The following is an 18328-nucleotide window of genomic DNA, read 5'->3' on the forward strand; positions in this document are numbered from 1 at the left end:
GTCCCATAGGTGCTCCTTATAATGCTGTGCCATATATGCTCTGCACCTTTGATTATGGCCACATAGGTGCTCCTTATAATGCTGTGCCCCATATATGCTCTGCACCTTTATGGCCCCATAGGTGCTCCTTATAATGCTGTGCCCAATTTATGCTCTGCACCTTTATGGCCCCATAGGTGCTCCTTATAGTGCTGTGCCCCATATATGCTCTGCACCTTTATGGCCCCATAGGTGCCCCTTATAATGCTGTGCCCCATATATGCTCTGCACCTTTATGGCCCCATAGGTGCTCCTTATAATGCTGTGCCCCATTTATGCTCTGCACCTTTATGGCCCCATAGGTGCTCCTTATAATGCTGTGCCCCATATATGCTCTGCACCTTTATGGCCCCATAGGTGCTCCTTATAATGCTGTGCCCCATATATGCTCTGCACCTTTATGGCCCCATAGGTGCTCCTTATAATGCTGTGCCCCATATATGCTCTGCACCTTTATGGCCCCATAGGTGCTCCTTATAATGCTGTGCCCCATATATGCTCTGCACCTTTATGGCCCCATAGATGCTCCTTATAATGCTGTGCCCCATATATGCTCTGCACCTTTATGGCCCCATAGGTGCTCCTTATAATGCTGTGCCCCATATATGCTCTGCACCTTTATGGCCCCATAGATGCTCCTTATAATGCTGTGCCCCTTATATGCTCTGCACCTTTATGGCCCCATAGGTGCTCCTTAGAATGCTGCTGGTGCTGCCATAAAAAAAAATAAAAATCACATACTCACCTCTCTTCTCAGGACGCCGGCGCTTTCAATAATTACCTGCTCCTCTGCGGCTCCGTCTCCAGCACTGACGCTCAGCAGAGGGCGCGCACTGACTACGTCACAGCGCCCTCTAACCTGAGCGTCATTGCTAGAGGACGCTGCAGACGGAGCCGGAGCGAGGAGCAGGTAATTATAGCGCTGCGCTCCCCTTACCTGCTGCAGCGCGGTCCCTGCAGTCCCTGGCTTCTCCGACGCTGCAGCTTCTTCCTGTAATTGAGCGGTCACATGGCACCGATCATTTACAGCAATGAATATGCGGCTCCTCCCCTATGGGGGTGGAGCTGCCTATTCATTTCTGTAATGAGCGGTGCCATGTGACCGCTCAGTGCAGGAAGAATCTGCAGCGCCGGAGAAGCCAGGGACTGCAGGGACCGCGCCACAGCAGGTAAGTATGATTACACAGCCCCCGCTCCCCCTCCCCTGCTGACAACCGGGTATATGACTCGAGTATAAGCCGAGAGGGGGACTTTCAGCCCAAAAAAATGGGCTGAAAATCTCGGCTTATACTCGAGTATATACGGTACTTTTATTGCGGGTTTTTTAGCGGATTTTTATGATTGGCAGTTGTCATACACTAAAAGATGCTTTTTATTGCAAAAAATAGTTTTTGCATCTCCACATTTTGAGAGCTATAATTTTCCCATATTTTGGTCCACAGAGTCATGTGAGATCTTGTTTTTTGGGGGACGAGTTGACGTTTTTATTGGTACCATTTTCGAGCACGTGACTTTTTTGATCGCTTTTTATTCCAATTTTTGTGAGGCAGAATGACCAAAAACCAGCTATTCATGAATTTCTTCTTTTTTTTTTTTTGGAGGGAAGGGGGGGGAGGGGAGCGTTTTTACTGTTCCGCATTTGGTAAAATTGATAAAGCAGTTTTATTCTTCGGGTCAGTACAATTACGGCGATACCTCATTTATATATTTTTTTATGTTTTGGCGCTTTTATACGATAAAAACAATTTTATATAAAAAATAATTATTTTTGCATCACTTTATTCTGAGGATTATAACTTTTTTATTTTTTTGCTGATGATGCTGTATGGCAGCTCATTTTTTGCGGGACAAGATGAAGTTTTCAGCGGTACCATGTTTATTTATATCTGTTTTTTTGATCGCGTGTTATTCCACTTTTTGTTTGGCGGTATGATAATAAAGCGTTGTTTTTTGCCTCATTTTTTTTTACGGTGTTCACTGAAGGGGTTAACTAGTGGGACAGTTTTATAGGTTGGGTTGTTATGGACGCAGCGATACTAAATATGTGTACTTTTATTGTTTTTTTTTTTTAATTTAGATAAAGAAATGTATTTATTGAAACAATATATATACAGTGGGGCAAAAAAGTATTTAGTCAGTCAGCAATAGTGCAAGTTCCACCACTTAAAAAGATGAGAGGTGTCTGTAGTTTACATCATAGGTAGACCTCAACTATGGGAGACAAACTGAGAAAAAAAAAATCCAGAAAATCACATTGTCTGTTTTTTTATCATTTTATTTGCATATTATGGTGGAAAATAAGTATTTGGTCAGAAACAAAATTTCATCTCAATACTTTGTAATATATCCTTTGTTGGCAATGACAGAGGTCAAACGTTTTCTGTAAGTCTTCACAAGGTTGCCACACACTGTTGTTGGTATGTTGGCCCATTCCTCCATGCAGATCTCCTCTAGAGCAGTGATGTTTTTGGCTTTTCGCTTGGCAACACGGACTTTCAACTCCCTCCAAAGGTTTTCTATAGGGTTGAGATCTGGAGACTGGCTAGGCCACTCCAGGACCTTGAAATGCTTCTTATGAAGCCACTCCTTCATTGCCCTGGCGGTGTGCTTTGGATCATTGTCATGTTGAAAGACCCAGCCACGTTTCATCTTCAATGCCCTTGCTGATGGAAGGAGGTTTGCACTCAAAATCTCACGATACATGGCCCCATTCATTCTTTCATGTACCCGGATCAGTCGTTCTGGCCCCTTTGCAGAGAAACAGCCCCAAAGCATGATGTTTCCACCACCATGCTTTACAGTAGGTATGGTGTTTGATGGATGCAACTCAGTATTCTTTTTCCTCCAAACACGACAGGTTGTGATTCTACCAAACAGTTCCAGTTTGGTTTCATCAGACCATAGGACATTCTCCCAAAACTCCTCTGGATCATCGAAATGCTCTTTAGCAAACTTCAGACGGGCCCGGACATGTACTGGCTTAAGCAGTGGGACACGTCTGGCACTGCAGGATCTGAGTCCATGGTGGCGTAGTGTGTTACTTATGGTAGGCCTTGTTACATTGGTCCCAGCTCTCTGCAGTTCATTCACTAGGTCCCCCCGCGTGGTTCTGGGATTTTTGCTCACCGTTCTTGTGATGATTCTGACCCCACGGGGTGGGATTTTGCGTGGAGCCCCAGATCGAGGGAGATTATCAGTGGTCTTCTATGTCTTCCATTTTCTAATTATTGCTCCCACTGTTGATTTCTTCACTCCAAGCTGGTTGGCTATTGCAGATTCAGTCTTCCCAGCCTGGTGCAGGGCTACAATTTTGTTTCTGGTGTCCTTTGACAGCTCTTTGGTCTTCACCATAGTGGAGTTTGGAGTCAGACTGTTTGAGGGTGCGCACAGGTGTCTTTTTATACTGATAACAAGTTTAAACAGGTGCCATTACTACAGGTAATGAGTGGAGGAAAGAGGAGACTCTTAAAGAAGAAGTTACAGGTCTGTGAGAGCCAGAAATCTTGATTGTTTGTTTCTGACCAAATACTTATTTTCCACCATAATATGCAAATAAATTGATAAAAAAACAGACAATGTGATTTTCTGGATTTTTTTTTCTCAGTTTGTCTCCCATAGTTGAGGTCTACCTATGATGTAAATTACAGACGCCTCTCATCTTTTTAAGTGGTGGAACTTGCACTATTGCTGACTGACTAAATACTTTTTTGCCCCACTGTATATACGGTATAAATATATTTTTATTTATTTATTTAGGAATTATTTTTTTTTACACATGTAAATTTTTTTTTATAACATTGCCCCAGGGGGGGACATCACTATATATTATCAGATCGCTGATCTGACACTTTGCAGTTGCAGTGCACTGTGTCAGATCAGCAACCTGACAGACACTGCAGGGAGCCTTGCTGGCGCCTGCTGTGAGCAGGCGCTTGCAAGCCACCTCCATACAGAACCTGAAAGGAACCACACGGCCATTTTGGATCCGGGACCTGCAGGGAAGAGGAGGTAGGAGACCCTCTGAACAACAAAGATCTCATCGCGTTGTTCCGAGGGTCTCAGGGAAGCACGCAGGGAGCCCCCTCCCTGCATGATGCTTCCCTATGCCGCCGGAATGCTGCGATCATGTTTGATCGCAGTATTCCAGGGGTTAATGTGCTGGGAGGGGTCCGTGACCGCTCCTGGCACATAGTGCTGGATATCAGCTGTAATAATTAGCTGACACCCGGCAGTGATCAGCCGCGCTCTCCCCGTGAGTGCGGCCGATTGACTATGACGTACTATCCCGCCACTGGGAATTAAGTCCCAGGTCACCTCGACGGGATAGTACGTCATATGGGATTAAGGGGTTAAAGGGGTTTTCCCACGAATAAAGTTCATTTTAATCAAGATTTTAATCAATAGATCTGGTAATAATAATCAGTTCCACAATTGGATGTGTTTTAAAAAAAATGTCCCTGTGCCGAGATAATCTTATAAATGTGCCCCTGCTGTGTACTGTGTAATGGCTGTGTCTGACCGTACAGGGGCATGGTCTGATCATATCACAGCTCATAGGCAGGGGAGGAAGGAAAAGAGCATAGTGCCTATGGCTTGGACACCTTGCACATCTTAAAATACAATATCAATGGTGAATATTTCATAGAGGTTTAAGAACAACATGCACTGTCATCAAGACAATGTCGATTTTAGGGATGAAATTGCATATATCGGCAAGACAATGCTACACCACATACTGCATAATTTACAACAGCGTGGCTTCCCATAGGAAGAAATCAGGTGATGACTGTGAGCCCTCGCGGGCAGGGTCCTCCCTCCTTATGTACTCGTGTGCCTTGTTATCTGCTCATGTTTAATGTATTTGTCTATATTTGCCCCGTATTCACATGTAAAGCGCCATGGAATAAATGGCGCTATAAAAATGTATAATAATAATAATAATAATAATGACCTGGCCCCCTGCAGTCCAGACCTTTCACCAACAGAAAACTATTTGTGCACCATGAAATGAAAAATCTGTCAAAGAAGACCCAGGAGTGTGAACAGCTAGAATCCTCCATCAGATAAGAATGGGACAACGTTCCTCTACGAAATCTCAAACAATTGTCTCTCACTTCCCAGACTTCTACAGAGTGAAGTAAATTAAGAGAGGAGCTACACAATGGTAGACGTGGCCCTTGCTCCCATGAGTTTCCAAATGCGTTCATTTTTTCAAATAAAATGGGAAAACGTCTAACTTTCAACTTCTGATCTGTGCTCTTCTATGTTCTGTTGTGAACTAACTATGGCTGTATGAGATTTCTAAATTAACGCAATCTTGTTTTTTTCTTACATTTCACACGGCATCCCAACCACTTTGGAATTGGAGCCGTTCATCCAAACAAACTCAAGTGGATCAAAATAAAACTTGGACATTCACTGTTTTTTATGTGTTTTTGTAACCCTGTACCCATATTTAGCTGTAGAACATAGGTGTGTACAACGTAATGGGGCGATAAATATACTCTGATATAACAAGCAATATGGATTTTTTTAAGATGAAGACATTTAAATTGAATCAAAGCACCAAAGCGGGAATTTATATCAAGGAACATTTACATTTTCCCATAAATGCTCTCAATGACCATTGAATAGATTGGTATCTGCAGCTTTTCCACTTCATTATCTGTCAATAAACTTTACATGATTTCTGCTTCACTCACCCTCGAGCTGTCTGATATCCATCGGTATTTCGAATCGGCTAATGTGATTGGAAACACCCATCCTGCTTATTCCATAGGGGGTCACCTGTATGGGGGGTGGGTGACATGAGATTTATTACTTAGAATTTATTATATACATAATAATACATACAGTCTGATAGGATATTACTGCTAATGTTTCACGTAGTCACTATTTAGAGACATTTTGAGCCTATTGACCTTAATGTGTTGTATTACAAATCTTTGCAATTCAGAACATGGATGCCTTAAGACTGTCATGACCTTGTTCCTCTCAGCATATTGCTCTTTTAAGGTACCGTCACACTAAGCGACGCTGCAGCGATACCGACAACGATCCGGATCACTGCAGCGTCGCTGTTTGGTCGCTGGAGAGCTGTCACACAGGCAGCTCTCCAGCGACCAACTATGCCGGTAACCAGGGTAAACATCGGGTTACTAAGCGCAGGGCCGCGCTTAGTAACCCGATGTTTACCCTGGTTACCAGCGTAAAAGTAAAAAAAAACCAAACACTACATACTTACCTTCCGCTGTCTGTCCCTCTGCGCTCTGCTTCTCTGCCCTGTGTAAGCACAGCGGCCGGAAAGCACAGCGGTGACGTCACCGCGATTCATAGACGACATTTTCTTTATCTGGTCAGGCTCTATTAAGGAATGTCTGGAATTTCTGGACGTCCTCAATCATAACCCTTTCAATATTTTTTTGACTCACCAGTTTTCTTCTGTTACAGTGCAATTTTTGGATCTTGAGGTCAAATGTCAGAATGGCAAAATATCTACCTGCCTTTATCGCAAGCCTACAGCGGTGAATAGTCTGTTGGAATATCGCAGTTTCCATCTAAAACATACGAGGGATGGCATTCCGAGGGGACAATTCCACAGGGCACGACGAAACTGCACTGATGACGAGGATTTTCGAAGGGAGGCCCATGATCTTACAGAAAGATTCAGGAGGAGAAATTACCCCAAGAAATGTATCTCTCGGGCTTACCAGGGAGCAAGAACACAGACACAGGACACCTTGTTGGTTTCTACCAAGAAAGAACCGGACAAGTTTGTGCGCTTCATTACGGGATATCATACTCAGTGGAACCAGGTAAGGAACATCCTGAATAATCACTGGAGAATCCTGACTACTGAAACGCAAACAGCGCAGGTAGTCAGTCCACAACCCTTAGTGACTGCCAAAAGGGCTCCCAATTTTAGGGACATACTCACGAGGAGCCATTATTCCAGGCCCACTTACAAACTTAATCGTGGAATTGTCCTGAAAGGCTCTTTTCCATGTGGAAATTGCACGGTATGCACATACATGCACCCCACGCGGGACTCCTTCATCAATCCAACTGATCAGATGCCACATAGACTGAAGTCTTACATAAATTGTAAAACATTTAATGTCATCTATGCCATTATATGTACTTGCCCTCGTGTTTATGTAGGCCAGACCTCACAAGAACTGCGCCGGAGGATTCAGGGACACTTCTCTACGATCAATACAGCGGCAGCTGATAGACGTAAAGGTAAGACCCTTACTACGGTGGCGGCTCATTACTTGACTCACCATGCTGGGAGTTATGCCAATACAAGAGTGGTTGGTTTGGAACATCTGAGGACCTCTGACAGGGGCGGCACACTGCATAGGAAATTGCTACAGGTAGAATCCCGTTGGATCTACCTGCTTCGGCACCCCATGGAATTAATGAGGATCTCCTCTTTACAGGTTTTTTGGGATAACTCGGTTTTACTCCATCAGAACTCCTGTGGTGGTGATTGACGTTTGTGGTGGAATCATGCATCTCCCGATATCGTATTGACTGGAACTAATCTCCTCTGGTTGGAATATGGAGATTTGGAGAAAAATAGATGTATCTACAGAACTTCAGAGAAGAGGAAGGATTTTGGACCTAAATGGAACAGTTTTTTGATTTGAAAATTTTTTTTCCCCATTGGACCATGTGATACATGACGGGACATTGGAAATATATCTGTGCAGAGCTTGAATTGTGAATCCTATGTAATACCATATTATGAAATTTTATTAATATACATTGTTGGGATGTTATATATATACCTGTGAATAACTTGATGGAGCATGGTCTGAGAATATTAGTTTAATTTTATTTTTGTCATCTATGCATGTAGTGCTGTATGATATAGTAAACTTTGCATGTTTGATTATATTCATATTTACTTTATGTTTTAATACCATGATTCTTGTATGCCCTAACATGTATACATTCTTTTCTAGGACCTATTTTCGGGCTATATATTAACTGTATAGGGACAAGCTCTGCTTCTTTTTCCCTTTATGTGCGCCTAGTGCCTCTTTTTTTGGACGTCATGATTATACTCTCCCCTTTGTGCCCATGGATATTCTGACGGTTATGCATGGTAGAACTGTCACCATATCTGCTCCCGGGAGCTGCGCTGCTACAATATTTATGTTCCTTCAAGCTTTTTGCCTGTATCCATTCGCGCTGTTCTGACCTTCTATCGGCGCATGCGCAGTGTTCTATTCGGGACACCTTCATTTTCCCTTCTTCCCGACGTCATTTCCGGTTTTCCGGCTCCTGTCTTTTGTTAGCCACACACCGGACCTGACCCCACAGCTGATTATAAGGTATTTAAGGCGTTATTGGTGGTATGTGCACTACTTCCCCTGACGAAGCTGTCTTTGAACAGCGACACGCGTTGGGCTTCTCCTCCGGCCGCATTTGCCCTGTGATCATCCAGCCTCACAGCTTCCTGTAGCAGGGTTTGTCCTACGGTGCTCTCTTCAGCATTGTTTTCATCTTTATTCCACCCTGGGGGTTTGACCACGCTGGGCATATTTGCCTAAATATTTAGACATCTTCCCCCTTTTCTCTTTTTCTTGGGTGTTTAGGGCATTCCTTATTATTATTTGCTCATTTGAATCCATAGGGATCCTGCTGGAAGCCGCATACCATGGTGGGGCTGTGTATGTTATTAGGCCTGTATCTTCTTTGACTCTGTGTATATTTGCTATTATATGGTTGCATATAGTGTTTCTTTTCAATTTGGACTACATATAGCTATATTTACAATATTAAGTGTAGAGGATAGGGACACGTTGATAATATTTCATGTATGTTTCAATACTATATGCATTATTTGACACACAGTGTTCACAGGTACATCTGCACGGAGGTTATTATATGTGGTTTTAAATGTTTTTAATCATGTTTCCAATAAAGCTTATGTTATTTTTATTATAATTTTGGTGGTGTGCAGATGTTTTGGTGGCTCTTGCTTCTTGTGCTTTGTTCAGTATATATTATTAGCCATCAGTCTTGCACCCCTTCGTGTATTTTCATATAGGTGTGGTGCGCCAGCCATTTCATATGTTGCAGCAATTTTCAAGATTTGCCACAGATTCTGAATGGGATATACGGTAAGGTTGGACTTTGACTGGGCCATTCAAACACATGGATATGCTTTAATGAAAACCATTCCATCATAGCTACGCCATTATATTTAGGGTTGTTGTCATGCTGGAAGGTGAACCTGTGCCTCAGTCTCAAGTCTTTCGCATTCTCTAATAGGTTTTCCTCTAGGATTGACCTGCATTTAGCTCCACCCATCTTCCCATCAACTCTGACCAGCTTCCCTGTCCCTGCTGAAGAAAAGCATCTCCACAGCATGATGCTGCCACCACCATGCTTGACTGTGAGGATGGTGTTTTCAAGGTGATGTGTAGTGTTAGTTTTTAGCCACACATAGCATTTTGCATTTAGCTCCAAAAGTTCTACTTTCATCACTTCTGACAAGAGCACCTTCTTCCACATGCTAGCTGTGTCCCCTACATGGCTTTTTGCAAACTGTAACCGGGACTGCCTATGACTTGCTTTCAAAACTGCAGAAAGAAGACTCTGACACCAGGATAGGGTTAAGCTACAAAGCGTTTCAACAGAAATACCGTCTTCATCAGGTGGACATTTTAATGGTGACAATAAGGAGGCAGTATATAAATGAAAAACAACCAATCACAACACTGTTAAAATTACATATGCAAATTATTTATATAGCACAGCTTGTCACAATGTTCAGCCCTGAAGAGCTATTACAATGTATAGCCCTAAACAGCTATTGAGAACATATAAAAACATATGAGGTAGAAACCTATCACATCCTAAAAAAAAACACAATATAAAAAATAATCAAAATAGTGAAATAATTAAAAATAAAAATAAATAAAGAAAAAGAAAAATAAATAAAAGGAAACAATAGTTATCTGGTCACTTTATCTATCATGAGGTTCAGTCCTTCAGGTGCCAAAGTGCCGAGTTTAAAAATCCAAAAGCTTTATTTATTAAGCTACTAAAACGGTTAGCCACAGTGTCAGGTATATGATCAATAATTATTAATTTCAGAGATTGCAAATTTTTCTGATGCATTGTTAAAAAATGTTTGGATAACAATGCATCAGAAAAATTTGCAATCTCTGAAAGCAAGAGAGCCGAAACGCGCGATGGGGAGGACGCCATACAGGAGCCAGCCTGGGATCCATAGACTGATTGTAAGTGAACATCTATACTGATATCCAATCCTTCCTCCTTTATCATCATTTCTATTTTTTCACTCGCACCATTATCATTTTTGTCACTTTGTGATCTGGTATCACATCTATAAGTGTTTATGTGTTGATTATTGCTGGTTTTTGATTCTGATTTACTCAGGTTTTTCACATAGTAAAATTGTTTACTGTTGGTTGGTTACTTTTGGAGATTTACACTTACTTTATTTATACTGTCATATGTTTGATTGTTTATTGGTGTGATATAATGGTCTGATAGCTTATTGTCCACTCACGTTATTGAGTGTGATCCCTTAATATTTTCTTATAATTCTGTGGTTTATTTAATTACATACATAATACTTACCTCCTGATATGCGTCCCTGTTTTCTTATGAATATAATATATTTATACCATGTAAATTAAGGCACTGTGATCTATAAGTTATATTTGCACTGGTTTCTTTTTCCCTTTACATTGTTAATTTTACCAGAAATTTTATATTAATAAAAATTATTTTATATTGGACTTATGGTCGGTTTTGTGGTTCTCTTTTTGCTTTTAACATATTACACTGGTATGTGTATCAAAAGTAGGGCATGATCGCGGCGAGACCATGTAATTTTGGGGGCTTTTGTGTGGGGGGAAAAAAGTAACATTACTCGATCCTAAACACATGCATTTGACAACTACTTGTATTATTTATTTATTTACTTACGTTATTCTCACATTCCTGGAGATCACTTATCTTATAAGACATTGGTTGTTTCGCATATTTCTGCATTAGTTCTCGTAGACTCACCTGAGAATGGATAATTACCAAATGTAATGATTAAGATTCCAGAAGATATAACTTTGTATGCTACTTTAATATTTACTTACGGTAAATTAAAAATCATTTATACTTCTTATAGGTAATTTACATTGTAATTAATAAAAGTCTACACTGTGTAGAATCAGTATAATCACACTGATATTCAGGATATACAGTCCCATTGAAAATAATTATCAGTTTTTGCGCTTTTGCTCTTAAATCAGTTATGGACAAAGCCAGAATGAATGAATTACAGTATTTTAGACACATTCCTAGTGGGCCGTCATCATCTTTGGAACCCAATAGTCATCAGCACCCATCCTTTTTGATGACCATTTTGTTGTTCTAACCGAGAAGAGGCGGCTACAAGTTGAGTCGAAGAAAGTCAGTGGCTTAGATGTCCCTTCAACTCACTTAGATATTAGTGGAGAGGGCCATATCCATGTGCAGACAACTCTCCTATATGTGGTTGATGTGGTCCCGATTTAGAGGTAATGTTTAATAAAAAAATGACCTACGACTTAAATCAGTATTTAATTTTGAATTGATTTTTGTCCTATCATGTATAAGTCTGTATAGAAATATATATATATATATATATATATATATATATATATATATATATACTGTATATACTCGAGTATAAGCCGGGGTTTTTCAGCCCACTTTTTTGGGCTGAAAGTCCCCCTCTCGGCTTATACTCGAGTCATACCCAGGGGTCGGCAGGTGAGGGGGACAGGGAGCTGTCTAATTATACTCACCTGCTCCTGGCACGATCCCTGGTTTCCGGGCGCCGGCAGCTTCCTACTGTACTGAGCGGTCACATGGTACCGCTCATTACAGTAATGAATATGCGGCTCCACCTCCCATAGAGGTGGAGCCGCATATTCATTACTGTAATGTGCGGTAACGGTGACCACTCACTACAGGAAGAAGCTGCAGCATCGGGGAAGCAGGGACTGCACAGTGCCAGGAGCAGGTAAGTATAACGGGGAGGGGGAGCGCTGCACTGCACTGCACAATACTCACCTGCTCCTCATTTCGGCGCCGCTCCATCTTCAGCTGTGGCACTCAGGTCAGAGGGCGTGGTGACATAGTTAGTGCACGCCCTCAGCCTGAACACCAGTGCTGAAGATGGAGCGGCGCCGGAACGATCAGCACGTGAATATTGAAAGCGCCGGGGGCCTGAGTGACGGAGAGGTGAGTATGTGATTTTTTTTTTATCACAGCAAATGGGGCAAGTGTTTGTATGGAGCATCTATGGAGCCATAACAGCACTATATGGGGCCATAATGTTTGTGCAGCACTATATGGGGCCATAATGTTTGTGCAGCACTATATGGGGCCATATTGTTTGTGCAGCACTATATGGGGCCATAATGTTTGTGCAGCACTGTATGGGGCCATAACGTTTGTGCAGCATTATTTGGGGCCATAATGTTTGCGCAGCACTATATGGGGCCATAACGTTTGTGCAGCATTATATGGGCCATAACGTTTGTGCAGCATTATATGGGGCCATAACGTTTGTGCAGCACTATATGGGGCCATAACGTTTGTGCAGCATTATATGGGGCCATATTGATTGTGCAGCACTATATGGGGCCATAATGTTTGTGCAGCACTATAAGGGGCCATAACGTTTGTGCAGCACTATATGGGGCCATAATGTTTGTGCAGCATTATATGGGGCCATAACGTTTGTGCAGCACTATAACGGGCCATAACGTTTGTGCAGCACTATATGGGGCCATAACGTTTGTGCAGCATTATATGGGGCCAGAATGTTTGCGCAGCACTATATGGGGCCAGAATGTTTGTGCAGCACTATAAGGGGCCATAACATTTGTGCAGCACTATATGGGGCCATAACGTTTGTGCAGCACTATATGGGGCCATAATGTTTGTGCAGCACTATAAGGGGCCATAACGTGTGTGTAGCACTATATGGAGCAAGTGTCTGTATGGGGCCATAATCAATGTTTGTGCAGCACTATATGGGGCAAATATCTTTATGGAGCATCTTATGGGTCCATAATCAGCATTTGCGCAACATTATATTGGGCAAATATGTCTATGGAGCATCTTATGGGGCCATTATTAACCTTTATGCAGGATTATATGGGGAATATTTTAATATGGAGCATCTTATGGGGCCATAATTAACTTTATGGAGCATTATATGGGGCTCCTGATTCAATATGGATATTCAAAAACACTTAACCTACTGATGTCTCAATTAATTTTACTTTTATTGGTATCTATTTTTACTTTTGACATTTACCGGTAGCTGCTGCATTTCCCACCCTAGGCTTATATTCGAGTCATTAAGTTTTCCCAATTTTTTATGGCAAAATTGGGGGGGTCGGCTTATACTCGAGTATATACGGTGTATGTGTATATATAAATATATATACTGTATATAAAGTTGTGTTCAAAGGTTAACATACCCCAGCAGAATTTTTGCTTTCTTGGCTTTTTTTCAGAGAATATGAATGATAATAAGACCAAAACTTTTTCTCCACTGATGGTTAGTGGTTGGGTGAAGCCATTTATTGTCAAATTACTGTGTTTTCTCTTTTTAAATCATTATGAGAACCCAAGACATCCAAATGACCCTGATCAAAAGTTCACATACCCTATTTATTAATACCATGTATTGCCCCCTATAACATCAATGACAGCTTGAAGTCTTTAAGTAAATGATCATCATTACCTCTGGATCGTAGACTAGAGGACTGTAGCAACGCAAAGGTTCAGGTTCGTTGACTTTTTTCCCATGAGCACTTTTCTTTAACCTTTTCTTTTTCTTTTTGGTTTCGGAACTTGAGTTTTGTATTTCTGTCCTACTGTAATGGATGACACTTAATCTCACAATTTTGCAGGAGGAAGTCTGGCATATGCAACTATTTTAGAAGATTAAAATCCTGACAGCATTTGAGTGAACAATTGAGTTTGAGTCTCGTAAAGGGTAAAGTATTCAATGTAATACCAATTTGCCAGAAATAGAATAGGATTTTCTTTGTAGCCACTCACTGCCATAGATGGAGGATGAAGGTTCAGAACTTCAAGACCCTCTTAACTCAGAGCATTTTTCAAAACTAGACAACTTATTTTTTTGTTTGTTCTTTTTCCTACATAAACGACCTGATTTTATCCATGAAACAATTGAGTAAGGGACAATAGGTAATCCCTAAACGTGTTAACAGTACATGTGAAAGAATATGTTATATATTTTTAAGTCACCGATGGTTAATTAAATTCCTTTACTGAAACATCATCATACGCTACCGGCTCTAGGTAACAACAAATGCATCGTGTAATTTCTACAATGTTTCCCCAATGTAATTGTATTACCGTATGGAGAATTCTCTTCTAACAGAGTTCACTTTATCTATCTTGTCAAGGTAATGACAACCATCAAGAGCCAAGTTACCATGGTAATTGCCTATTATAATGAACCACCATTGAAAGAGATTTTCAATTTTAGGGTCAATGTCACGTACACTTGTTTCCTTTCATATTCTCAGTACCTTTTAGACAGAGAACTTGCAGTGAAGGTCTTAGCTTTGTTTCCAGGGGCCATTTTATGACCTAGAAGATATGTAAGTTTTTGTTAGTATAAAATTTAGGATTAAATGTATAGTAGAATCTAAAACACGTAAAGGATTATTCACATGCACATATATAATTTCTGTATGTCACTTTATTTTCTTACCAAAGCTAGAAATTAAAAGAAACTGAGGAGAGAGTCCTGTTCAGGCTCCTGCTCTATGTGCTCCACTAGATTTGGTGCAACAGTATAACACATGGATGGCCCAAATGTTAAAAAAATATATATATTTGTTGTACTCTGCATTTTCCACCCTTACCCAGATTTCTGACTAAATTCTAAAGAATTATGGGATCTTCACATTTAACCATAAAAAGAACGTTTGGGCTTTCTCTCAGGAAGAAAGAGTGAATGGAGTACAGCAGGGCTGTGTGGTATTACAAACACCTCTGCATATGCAGCTCTCATCCCATGGCACTGTCATCTCTGCTCTACTCTTTTTACCCCCACACTGGCAGTGCTGTGAGATGAGAGCTGCAGATGTAGAGATGTATGTAACGACACAAAGCTCTGCTCTACTCCTCACATCACTTGTAATAACTGTAGGTACCCCATTATGCATATATCACCATTCTAAGCATGTCCCCTCCAATCTCTATCTAATCTCCAGCTACCATTGGAATTATCCTGCTGAAGTTAGAGTGATCCTGGTTTTTCATCAAGTGCCGATGCTTTCATCTGGCTTCCTGCCAGCATAGCTCTGCATTGCTTCCAGCACTGATATTGAGTGGAAATTTACCTTTAGAGCTTTATACCTGTGATCCAAATAAATTCTGGAACAAATGAGAAACAAAGTAATTGAGATCTATGAGTCTGGAAAAGGTTATAAAACCATTACTCATGCTTTGCTTCTTCAATGAACTACAGTGAGAGTCATTATCCACAAATGGCAAAAACATGGAACAGTTTCCAGGACTGGCCATTCAACCAAAATTACCCCAAGATCCAAGACGTCAACAAGAGACCCCAATACAACATCCAAAGAACTGCAGGCCTCACTTGCCTCAGTTAAGGTCATTGTTCATGATTCCACCATAAAAAAAAGACTGGGTAAAAATGGCCTGCATGGCAAGATGAAAACCAATGCTGATCAATAAGAACATAAAGGCTTGTCTCAGTTTTGCCAGAAAACATCTTGATGATCCCCAAGACTTTTGGGAGAGTACTTTGTGAACTGACGAGACAAAAGTTGAACATTTTGGAAGGTGTATGTCCCATTACATCTGGCTTAGAAGTAACACAGCATTTCAGAAAATGAACATTGCACCAACAGTAAATAATGGTATTGGTAGTGTGATGGTCTAGGGCTGTTTTGCTGCTTCAGGACCTCGAAGACTTGTTGTGGCAAATGGAACCATTAATTCTGCTGTCTACCAAAAAATCATGTCCGGTCATCTATTCGTGACCTCAAGCTGAAGCGCACTTGGATTATGCAGCAGGACAATGATCCAAAACACAATAGCATGTCCACCTCTGAAAGGCTTAAAAAACTAAATTAAAGGTACTGTTACAATAAACGACTTACCAACGATCACGACCAGCGATACGACCTGGCCGTGATCGTTGGTAAGTCGTTGTGTGGTCACTGGGGAGCTGTCACACAGACAGCTCTCTCCAGCGACCAACGATCAGGGGAATGACTTCGGCATCGTTGAAACTGTCTTCAACGATGCCGAAGTCCCCGGGTAACCAGGGCAAACATCGGGTTACTAAGCGCAGGGCCGCGCTTAGTAACCTGATATTTACCCTGGTTACCATTGTAAAAGTAAAAAAAATAAAACAGTAACTACTCACATTCCGATGTCTGTCACGGCCCCGCCGTCTGCTTCCCGCACTGATTGTGTCAGCGCCGGCCGTAAAGCAGAGCCCAGCGGGTGATCAGCGACCAAAAAAAGGTCCTGATCATTCCCCAGCGACCAACGATCTCCCAGCAGGGGCTTGATCGTTGGTCGCTGTCACACATAACGAGATCGTTAGCGGGATCGTTGCTACGTCACAAAAAGCGTGACGTTGCAAAGATATCGTTAACGAAATCGTTATGTGTGAAGGTACCTTAAGACTTTGTAGTGGCCCAGTCAAAGTCCTGACCTTAATCCAATTAAGATGCTGTGGCATGATCTTAAAAAGGCAGCTCATGCTCGGAAACCCTCCAATGTGGCTGAATTACTACAATTCTGCAAAGATGAGTGGGCCAAAATTTCTCCAGAGCATTGTAAAAAGACTCACTGCCAGGTATCGCAAATGCTTGATTGCAGCTATTGCTGCTAAGGGTGGCCCAGTTATTAGGTTTAGGGGGCGAATACTTTTTCACACAAAGCCCTGTAGATTCTTCACTTTCATGATATCATGCCTTTTGCTATCAAAAAGAGACACAATGTCCAGCTGCACATACCTGTTTTTAAAGACAAACAACTTCACTTCAAGGAGCTAGATTTCCCACCACTTCCTGCCCCAGATACTTAAAGGGATTATCCTCTACTTGGACAGCCCCTTAAACACTGCCCCATGTAAAACATACACTCACCTCACGGACATGTTCCAACAATGTCTGCAGTGTGCTGATAGCTGCACACTTTGCTGGGATGTAACAGTCCGGTCTTAAGGAAGTGTGAAAACTGCAGCCAATCAGCTGCCACTGATTGTGTCACGTGACTGCTGCCACCATCAGCAGTCCCCTGATTGACTGCAGCACTAATGTGTCATGATGTCACGTGACGTGACAATCGGCATACACAGAGCTGACATCCCTGGAACGGTGAAAGCCCAGAAGGTATTTGGGTTTTTGTTTTTTACATAAGGGACTATAGCATTTAAGATGGAGTTGTCCAAGTAGAGGATAATCCCTTTAAGTATCTGAGGCAGGAAGTGGTTTGAAACCTAGTTTCTTGGAGTGGATTTGTTCGTCTTTAAAGACAGTTATGTAAAGCTTTAAAGCTGGAATTGCCACCCCATTCATTACTGACCCACTGCCAAACTGGTCATGCTGAAGGATGTTGCAGGCAGCAGATCGCTCTCCACGGCATCTCCAGACTCTGTCACGTCTGTCACATGTGCTCAGTGTGAACCTGCTTTCATCTGTGAAGAGCACAGGGTGCCAGTGGCAAATTTGCCAATCCTGGTGTTCTGTGGCAAATGCCAAGCATCCTGCACGGTGTTGGACTGTGAGCACAACCCCCATCTGTGGACGTCGGGCACTCAGACCATCGTCATGGAGTCGGTTTCTAACCGTTTGTGCAGACATGCACATTTGTGGCCTGCTGGAGGTAATTTTGCAGGGCTCTGGCAGTGCTCCTCCTGTTCCTCCTTGCACAAAGGCTGAGGTAGCGGTCCTGCTGCTGGGTTGTTGCCCTCCGACAGCCCTCTCTATGTCTCCTGGTGTACTGGCCTGTCTACTGGTAGCGCCTCCAGCCTCTGGACGCTACGCTGACAGACACAGCAAACCTTCTTGCCACAGCTCACATTGATGTGCCATCCTGGATGAGCTGCACTACCTGAGCCACTTGTGTGGGTTGTAGAGTCCGTCTCATGCTACCACAAGTGTGAAAGCACAACCAACATTCAAAAGTGACCAAAACATCAGCCAGAAAGCATTGGTACTGAGATGTG

General features: G+C 42.0%; 1 protein-coding gene and 1 long non-coding RNA gene across 2 annotated transcripts in view; one reads left to right on the plus strand and one right to left on the minus strand.

Moving 5' to 3' along the window:
• The window catches only part of LOC138672894 (uncharacterized), a 51462-nt gene extending 36767 nt beyond the window's left edge, over positions 1 to 14695 (minus strand). The window contains exons 1-4 of the mRNA XM_069761328.1: positions 14643 to 14695; positions 13826 to 13958; positions 11014 to 11097; positions 5742 to 5826 (exon numbers count right to left, since the gene is read on the minus strand). Of these exons, the coding sequence (XP_069617429.1) occupies positions 5742 to 5826; positions 11014 to 11097; positions 13826 to 13958; positions 14643 to 14695 (355 nt within the window). The remainder of the gene's footprint in view (positions 1 to 5741; positions 5827 to 11013; positions 11098 to 13825; positions 13959 to 14642) is intronic.
• Positions 6803 to 7832, plus strand: LOC138671948 (uncharacterized). The gene is made up of 3 exons (XR_011319499.1): positions 6803 to 6854; positions 7201 to 7281; positions 7482 to 7832. It is a non-coding gene; the product is annotated as an uncharacterized lncRNA (long non-coding RNA).
• Positions 14696 to 18328: the final 3633 nt, after the last annotated feature.

The sequence above is a fragment of the Ranitomeya imitator genome, chromosome 3, assembly GCF_032444005.1.
Source record: "Ranitomeya imitator isolate aRanImi1 chromosome 3, aRanImi1.pri, whole genome shotgun sequence".
NCBI lineage: Eukaryota > Metazoa > Chordata > Amphibia > Anura > Dendrobatidae > Ranitomeya > Ranitomeya imitator.